The following is an 8,281-nucleotide window of genomic DNA, read 5'->3' as shown; positions in this document are numbered from 1 at the left end:
CGACCAGTCACAGTAGTCACGGTTCCTCGCTCGGCAGTCGCGTTGATCGCCTCTAAATCCTGCGCACATCATCATCTCTAGCGACCATGGCGACCTTCATCCCATCGCCCCCTCCCAAAATGCTTGGAAAGCGCGCCCGTAACAGCGACGGTGCGTCCAAGCGCGTGGCATGCCCCGCGACCGACGCTGAACTAACACGCAGGCATCAATATCGACTATTCGAAGCCGATACCGTACCCGCCATCCGAGGAAGCTATAGAGGCGATGAGACTCAGGATTCTTCAGGTGCGCCCGCTGCTGCGTGTTAGGATGCAAACATTTGAACCGTGATGCACAGCTCGAAAACGAGCTGCGTGCCACGAAAAAGCAGAAGATCACCCCGGCTCCGGTGCAGCAGACGGCGCTCGCCGCTGTTGCAGGATCCTCGAAAGCGTCCGTGATCCCTACTGAGCGCGACATAAAGGCGGAGGCTAAGCTCGTCAAGACGCGAACAAAGAGTCTCTTTGACCAGTAAGCGTTATGAACTCCACCTATCACCAGGCTCTGATTTTATCACACGTAGGATCAAGAAGGCGGCCAAAGCTGAGAAGTACCAGAACGTCAATCGCACAATTAAAGTAGAAGAGCACTTTTCGCAACCCGACTTCGAGCTCGTCTTTGGCAGCAGCGGCACGCTCATACAGCCCACATCGGCCAACAAGGTGCGTCTTCGTGGGCTTCATGAGCTTTCGCGTATATGCGGCTGAAGTTACGCATGCAGCCGACGTCGAAGGTGTGGATACGCAAGTATACTTCCCAGGCAGACTTCCATGCCCTGTTCGGTGAAGCTTGGAAGCCGGAACAGCTCAAGGGGAATCAGTGGAGTGTTGGGCACGTCTCTGTACCTTTCGTCGCGTTCCCTTATGCTGATTGGTCTCCAGGAGTATTTTCGTTGGCAAAGGCCAGAAGCTTGGGCAGGTTCAGCTGGTAAGTTGTCCACCTCTCCCTGGTGACTGGGGTCTAAGGAATCGTGCCGCAGAAAATCCATGAGATCGAGGTTCAATGGAGCCAGAACACGGGCAAGGGTGTCCTGAAGGTCGACATTTCCGAAGAACACATGAGCGGCTGGGGTCACTACAATGAGTGGTGACCATCGCTTGCATACAGTTCCTCAGTCTTGTTGGCAAGTCCTCTTAGCTTACTAGCTTGTATATGCGTACCATATCGTCCCCATGAATCTTGGAGTTCTGCGTTAAAGCTTGTAATATGCGTTCTACCCTTTCTAATGTACATACTTGCACTCAACACCGCCCATGTCGTAGAGCATGCTCTTCTCAGCGAAAAACTCTCGAATGTAAATATATCACCAACCGCGGCCAGGACGAAAATCCCTGCACCGGTGCAACGGGACAGTGGCCCGGGGCAGCGTGACAGGGTGGACCGTGGTCATCCGTACAAATGGGATTGAAATGCTACGCTTGCTCTTCTGCATCAACTGCCGCGATGGACGCTGCCGCAGCCAGCTCTACGCGTTCCAGTTCCTCGGGTGAACGGATGCAAAGTATCCGGCCATCTTGCTTCCAAGGTCGACTGTCTTCGCTTTTGGTGTAGGCGTGCAGGCTCAGCTGTTTACGATGTTGTCAGCAGGTCCCAGGAGGTCGGTTGAAGACAACGCACGAGCAAGCGACTGGCTACCACCCCCTCCACTGCTTCCGCCGTACTGTGCGAGGTACAGATCACTAACGAATCCTGTGAAAACTGGGCTGGACATACCCGGGAAACGCAAAGAACAGCTTTTCCTGGTGTCAAAATGGTCAGAGAAAGCTCGTACAACAGAGACGGCGTGGAGACTCACATTCAGCGGACTCCACAGCGCGAGGTTGACCAATGCGAGCGAGAGCGTGCCCGCACACGCGAAAATCGAGTCGCGCATTAGCAGACGGGCAAGCTCGGACGGATTCTCCTGCGGGCGGATCCATGTGTTGATGGTCCGTGCGAGAGCGAGAGCAAGCAGTAGGCCCTCTAACCCGATCTTAGGGAACCAATATACCCACTCCCATGAATAGAAGTGGACATCGAAGCACCGGCTCTGACTTCCTTCCGGTTCTGGGAGAGTGTCGTTAGTCCGGAGTGACAACGTTGGAGTAGAATTCTCCTCGCCTGGACTCGACTTCGCGAGTACTGTGAAGAAAATTACGCTGAACGTTATCAAGAAGCTGAGCACTGTAAAGAGAAAGATGCGAAGTTTTCTATTGCATTCGTATAGCGCGTTCACGCGGAGGATCAACACGGCTGAGGAATAGGAGGTCAACGTCATGTCAACATGCGGGTCAGTTAGATTTGAGATTACGACTACGACGTACTGGCGTCCGTCCCGTAAGTGATCATAGCGCTGTATGGTATCCAGAAGTAACAGAATCGACAACTGCAGCAATATCATCAGAAGCTAGGACCACATCAATAAGCACCGTGCTCACCGCTGAAATGCTGTTTCATAATTTGCACTAGGTTTGAGCAGGGCTTAAAGACGTACCATACTTGCGATTTCCGCATTGCCCAGGTCTAGGCGTTTGGTTCAGCATTAGGTTGCTGGGCACTTGATCGGAACACTCACTGCACATTGAGACTGCCAAGCTGGGCATTCCACGCTATAAGCTTCTTGACCGAGAACTGTAACGATTGGCACCCTTACATCAAGCTCATGAGCCTGTTGTTAAAACGTCCAAATTCAACATCGTACTCGCGGACCAGTGAAACGCGGGCTTACTTACGTTCCGTATCGACTCTGAGCCAGACATGTGATGAGAGGTTGGGGCGAAATGATTCGACACAGTGATACGTACAAAAGTATATAAAATCTTGGTTGGTTTGCTTCCTCGAGTCCAAATATAGTACATCTGAACGGCAGTCCTCTAGAGGGAAACATACTAGACAGCTCTGTACCACTCACTTCGTCAGCAAAAGTAAGGGCTAAGTGCATAGAAGGAGGCGGCCTGAGTGGATGGAATCCGTACTCGCGAAGAAAGGCTCACTATAATCGTAGGCGACGAGCGTCATCGTAGCAGCTGTCAGTCAGCTCGTCAGCCTATGCGAACTGTACAATCTGCTGTACGTATACTCCATGCATTGGATATAGTGCGCGAATCTTCTGCAACACTCCGAGGGTTTGTGTCTGCCATATGTGGGTCTTCCGTATGCACTCACGAGTGACGCGGGGACACTATACATACGTGAGTATAGCGCCTCGGATGCCGCTTGCACCGTTTCATGTCCGTGTTGGTTCCTCCGAACCGGTGCAGTGTCCTGAGTGTCAATGTTGAACAACGGGCGTTCAATACCCACTGAGACCCACTGCCGATGCTGCGCTGGCAAGGCGCCATCGACTAGAAGTGATCATCAACCGCGCGCACGGCGTTAGACATTGCTTCTCCTTTGCAATGAGCGTGCTAAGCCACTGAAGGTACAGTACGCAGGTGTCTCAGCGCCGCTGAAGCTCGGAGCGCGATCATTTTCGTGTTGAAGCTGTCAGCGCCGGCAGGCCAGTGTCGGACATTCCAGTAACTGGACGCACGCCTTCAAGATCGGCATCGCCCCGGACTTGGATTGACCTCGTTGATTCTCCCTCGGAAAGCAACCATCGGGTGCGCCGAAGAAGCGATTCCTCGATTTTCTGCCTTCCGTGATGGGCAATCGATGAACGCTTATCACGGTCCCTAGGACACCACCTTAGACACAATGGCAAAGCAGATACGCGAGGGGAAGAGGGACGCACCATAAGTCGCGAGTGTGTTCGGGATCAATCTGTGCCCAGGCCGTGCACAGTAGCGATCTTGCGACAAGCTCGAACTGAGCTGCTGTCTGGCAAGGGTAAAGAGCAATACTGTCAATGGGGGCCATCCAACGGTGTATGACCTAGGCGACCTCTCATGCTGGGAAGATGTATAGCATAAAGTAATTAAAAATGCTGTGACATGGTATCCGGGGACTTGAGGATGTAGGGCGTCGTGGTTGTGCTCTGAACATCTGAATGTGGGGTGCACTGTCTGCCTGTCCGCCCGCTGAGCTTATGTTGCATGGCTGTGACGCTCGGCCAAGCCAATCCAACAGCATTTCCGCGGTCTGAGACCGAATATACACTGCAATTACTGTCCGGCCAAACCCTGGCGAAAAGACGGTGGAAGTGTAAGGCAAGGGGCGAGGGCGGGAAGGGTGATGAAGATCATGTGGTAAATGACACGTCGCCAGATTCTCGAGCGCGTCTTCAAGTATCCGGACACGCCGTCTCTCACTCTGTCCACTACTACCTCTGCGCGGACTCCTGCAACCCTTCGACAGCCTCAAATTGTTACTTATTTGTGACGGAGGCTCGAACTCGTCGGGATGGCGAAGGGAATGTTCGGAGGTTTGAAAGGCCTTGATGCCTTCGGTAAGGTGAGCAACTGTTTGAGCACTAATGTATCTTCATCACCTCACCCCTCACTATGTAGACCATGGAAGATGTGAAAGTGAAGACAAGGACTGGTGCATTCCGTGCGTCGTCGATGCTCCATCTACGAAGGCGAAGTACATATCTAAGTGCCTGTCTCTAGTGACCATTCTGTCCGCTGCCATCATCCTGGCTATAACGACCATGGAGTTCTTCGACTACCGAAGAGTAAATGTGGATACTTCTATAGAAGTTGACAAGAGCAGAGGAGAGAAGCTCATCGTGAGCTTCAATGTTACGTTCCCCCGCGTGCCATGCTACTGTGAGTGCTAGGCTTTAAAAACCTGCGGAGTGCTGATCTATTCGCAGTGCTTAGCCTGGACGTTATGGACATTAGCGGTGAGACACAGACCGATATTGTGCACAATGTGATCAAGACACGCCTGAACGAGCAAGGGAACCCTGTCCCGGCGAACAAGATTGTTGAGCTTCGGAACGATATCGATAAGCTGAATGAGCAGCGGCAAGACGGATACTGTGGTTCGTGTTATGGAGGCGTCGAGCCCGCCGGCGGGTGCTGCAACACTTGCGAAGATGTTCGACAAGCATACGTCAACCGCGGCTGGAGCTTCACCGCTCCGGACTCCATCGAGCAGGTGTGTAAGATAGACCTCAAGCGGTTTATCCCACTCACACGCCCTACAGTGTGCTCAGGAAGGATGGGCAGACAAGCTGCGCGACCAGGCGAATGAGGGCTGCAACGCTGCAGGCAAACTTCGCGTGAACAAGGTTGTTGGTAACATCCACCTATCGCCTGGTCGCTCCTTCCGCAGCGGCTCTCATAACATCTACGACATCGTGCCTTACCTGAAGGAGGACGGTAATCGCCACGACTTTTCGCATACCGTCCACGCATTCGCATTTGCAGGCGACGACGAGTTTAACTTCCAGAAAGCGGACCACGGGAATTCACTCAAAAGACGCCTCGGCATTGCAGACGGGCCTCTGGACGGCACTACGCAGAAAGTAGGAAGATTGCTTGCCGCGAGAGGTAGTCGACTGACTTGGCTGCAGACCTCAAAGCAAGCGTACATGTTCCAGTACTTCTTGAAGGTGGTCTCTACGCAATTTATTACTCTTGACGGCAAGAGCGTGAGTCCACTATATTCTCTTGTACTTGATCAGCAAGCTGATACGTAGGCTCAGATCAAGACCCATCAGCACAGTGCTACGCACTTCGAGCGCGACCTGTCGAAGGGAATTGCCGAGAACAGCCAGCAAGGCATGCACGTCATGCACGGTATGACCGGTATCCCAGGTACGTAGCTTGTTTTTCCATCGTGGACGCTCGCTTACTGCAACCCCTCAGGCGCCTTCTTCAACTACGAGATCTCTCCCATTCTCGTCGTCCATCGAGAGACCCGGCAGTCATTCGCACACTTCCTGACCTCAACTTGTGCTGTCGTAGGTGGAGTTCTGACGGTAGCGTCGCTCATCGACAGCATGCTTTTCGCCACAAGCAAAAAGTTGAAGAAGAGTGGCACGAGTGGGCTGAGCGCGGGTTATTCCAACGGGAAGCTGATGTAAACGGCTGCTTGTCTTTATTGATTCACTGCATGTATCATCATGTTTATTGGGATCCTGGTCAGCATATGCCTCGGCGCAGAGGCTTGGAGGCAACGGTGTGCACTCGCTTGGCATGCAGTTGCGTGCCCGAGGCATTAACCAGGCTGAATTCCCCGACCGACGGTACGTATGAACTGCACAGCAGCTCATGTGCAAGCGACGTGACTGTGAAGACATCGAAGTAACGATCATCAAAGGGAAGGCCGCGACCAAGGCCCCGCCCGGTAGAAGCGAAAGACGGAAGGCCGTAACGAGGTTCGCCGCCTACACGACCATCAATGTCCCACTTATGCGCGCAGCCTCGTGGACAGTGCGCAGGTAGACTGCTTTGTATTCCAAGGCAGAGCGCAATAGCCATTCGGCCTGTTCAGTGACACTGAGGGTGCGTTCCGCCGGCACGGACAGCTGGAGGCATCTGGAGTGCAGTTTTGGTGCATCGAGGGCTGAGGCAATCGAGAATGCGAGACAGTAACTTGGAGGGCAAGTCTGCCCTGTGGTATGCGACATCTTCGCGGAACGAGAGGATTATTTGCGCCACGACGTGAGACCAAGCTTGCAAAATCGAGTAAGCAAACACTAGCGCCGGCACTTTGTGCGTTACCACCGACTGTGACACTTCAAGTTCGCGGCGGCACTCCGGTATAATGAGCAAACATTCGACAGCTTTACGCTTACAAGACAGATCTAGCTAGTGTCAGCGACTGGATATAAGGAGCTCAAGAGCGCATGATAGAAGAAAGAGCCTGCATCGCGTTGCAAGACGTCCGGCCAAGAAACGCCCGCCGCAAGTTTGCAGCACGCTGCCAAGCGCGGCGTCTCTCGTTCCCTGGACAGTTCCCGGATCCACTCCAGGTCAACACCGTCGGCCGGTGACTTCGCAGGCAAAGTGCGCCGGCTCGTTAGTTCAACCTCGAGAGCCGCCAATGGCGGAGGTCCTCCTCGCGAAACCACCACTAGTGCACAACGTCTACGCTGACGGGAAGTCGGGGAATGCGCTAATCCACGTCGCCGTGCAGATGCAGAACTCCAATGACTGGACAGCCGCCCAGGATTCTCGTATCACTGCGAATGCTTGGGGTGAGTCGGCGAAAAGTTCCTGCTGGAATGGCCTGTGGGCCCGAACTCACGCCGGATCCGTGTCTTGCAGCTGCGACGATTGCGTTCGTTGTATATGACTGGTGTGAGTACTCTTTTGCCGTACAGGCCCCAAGCAGTTGCTCACACCGCTATCCTAGCTTTGACCTTCGCTGACGAGGCAAGTCCAATTATGGTGCCGCCCATAACGCGCTGACAGGCGCCAGATCAACTTCATTTGGATCCACGGTAATTGGACAACCCGATTCCTGTACGCCTCTGTAAGTGCTACAGCTCCGCTCTATTTTATTTTATTCCCTCATAAAGCATTATGTAAAATCAGTGTCGTTATGGATCGTAAGTTTTTTCGATTGTTCCATATACAAGCTGGCTCAACAACCTCTCTGTACACCGCCGTCGTGTACGTAACTGACGGTTTACAATCAAAATGATCGAACAAACGCCTGACTGGTCTGATGCTACTCGGCGGACAGCCAGGAGTACAGGCGCGAATTCAATTTGCTAACCGTTAAGTCTCTATTTGTGCCTGACAGGCTAGCCGTTCGCCTAACAGATTCCTGAGCGTGAGGAAACGAGCTCTTCCAACTTGCAACCGTAGCTACGAGCCTACTTCCTGCTAATAAAATATTGGAAGCTTCCTGAGGGCAGTAACTAACCTTACTTGCATCTTTGTTGCATCCAAAATATTTTTCTCGCCACGAACGAAGGATGTGTCCAATGAAACGACTGACTTTGCGAATGCTTCAAGCCTTTGAGCCGGGGACAGCTTTGAACTCCGCTGATGCTCGGCATGCATCGGCATTCCCTCGGTGTGGTTCAAGCGCTTCTTGTCTGCCACGTCTCTTCCTCTCCCATCCTCCATTCACTTCGCGTATACCTTCACTGTATCTTCCTTAAGCTACGGTACAAATCAGGTTGTGCTACAGCTCAAGGAGTAGCTTCCTGATTGATATGTCCTTTGGTTCAGCAGCACCTACACTACTCTGACAGGTATGTCACCATATATTCTGTGGTAGTCACAGCTGACGATTATCTAGATGTGTAATCATATGTAGCTGGCATGTCGGGTGATAGGTGTCACTCATGTAAGCTCATAAGTCTGCTGTTGTGTTTTAAGGGCTCACACTTTTAGCTTTGTGCAGGGTATCCATGCAA

The 8,281-nt window shown here is 52.8% G+C and overlaps 3 protein-coding genes across 3 annotated transcripts in view; all 3 read left to right on the top strand.

The window, feature by feature from the left end:
* PHACADRAFT_177153 (uncharacterized protein) overlaps positions 1 to 2,302 on the top strand; it is a 2,794-nt gene extending 492 nt beyond the window's left edge. Inside the window, exons 4-7 of the mRNA XM_007399477.1 lie at positions 563 to 701; positions 761 to 870; positions 921 to 966; positions 1,019 to 2,302. Coding sequence (XP_007399539.1) covers positions 563 to 701; positions 761 to 870; positions 921 to 966; positions 1,019 to 1,129 — 406 coding nt within the window. The 3' untranslated portion in view covers positions 1,130 to 2,302. The remainder of the gene's footprint in view (positions 1 to 562; positions 702 to 760; positions 871 to 920; positions 967 to 1,018) is intronic.
* Positions 2,303 to 4,251: 1,949 nt separating this feature from the next.
* On the top strand, positions 4,252 to 6,082 carry PHACADRAFT_150385 (uncharacterized protein). The gene is made up of 8 exons (XM_007399476.1): positions 4,252 to 4,410; positions 4,467 to 4,509; positions 4,569 to 4,727; positions 4,775 to 5,061; positions 5,111 to 5,431; positions 5,480 to 5,557; positions 5,612 to 5,723; positions 5,775 to 6,082. Exons 1-8 carry the CDS (start codon positions 4,360 to 4,362, stop codon positions 5,990 to 5,992), a joined length of 1,269 nt encoding a protein of 422 aa, XP_007399538.1. The 5' UTR covers positions 4,252 to 4,359; the 3' UTR covers positions 5,993 to 6,082.
* A 527-nt stretch (positions 6,083 to 6,609) lies between these two features.
* Positions 6,610 to 7,322, top strand: PHACADRAFT_212359 (uncharacterized protein; the record flags this gene model as incomplete). Its single annotated transcript, XM_007399475.1, has 3 exons — positions 6,610 to 7,108; positions 7,179 to 7,211; positions 7,267 to 7,322. Exons 1-3 carry the CDS (start codon positions 6,955 to 6,957, stop codon positions 7,320 to 7,322), a joined length of 243 nt encoding a protein of 80 aa, XP_007399537.1. The 5' UTR covers positions 6,610 to 6,954.
* Between the last annotated feature and the right edge of the window lie 959 nt (positions 7,323 to 8,281).

This window comes from Phanerochaete carnosa, assembly GCF_000300595.1.
Source record: "Phanerochaete carnosa HHB-10118-sp unplaced genomic scaffold PHACAscaffold_9, whole genome shotgun sequence".
Lineage (NCBI taxonomy): Eukaryota > Fungi > Basidiomycota > Agaricomycetes > Polyporales > Phanerochaetaceae > Phanerochaete > Phanerochaete carnosa.
Note: the sequence above shows the minus strand (reverse complement) of the source record. Positions and strands in the feature narration are given on the sequence as shown.

Excerpts from the sequence above, each read along its gene's own strand:
- PHACADRAFT_150385 (XM_007399476.1), top strand. The coding sequence starts at position 4,360 with ATGGCGAAGGGAATGTTCGGAGGTTTGAAAGGCCTTGATGCCTTCGGT. Across the intron at positions 4,411-4,466 it reads GCCTTGATGCCTTCGGTAAG|ACCATGGAAGATGTGAAAGT; the intron begins GTGAGCAACTGT and ends CTCACTATGTAG. Across the intron at positions 4,510-4,568 it reads GACAAGGACTGGTGCATTCC|TGACCATTCTGTCCGCTGCC; the intron begins GTGCGTCGTCGA and ends GCCTGTCTCTAG.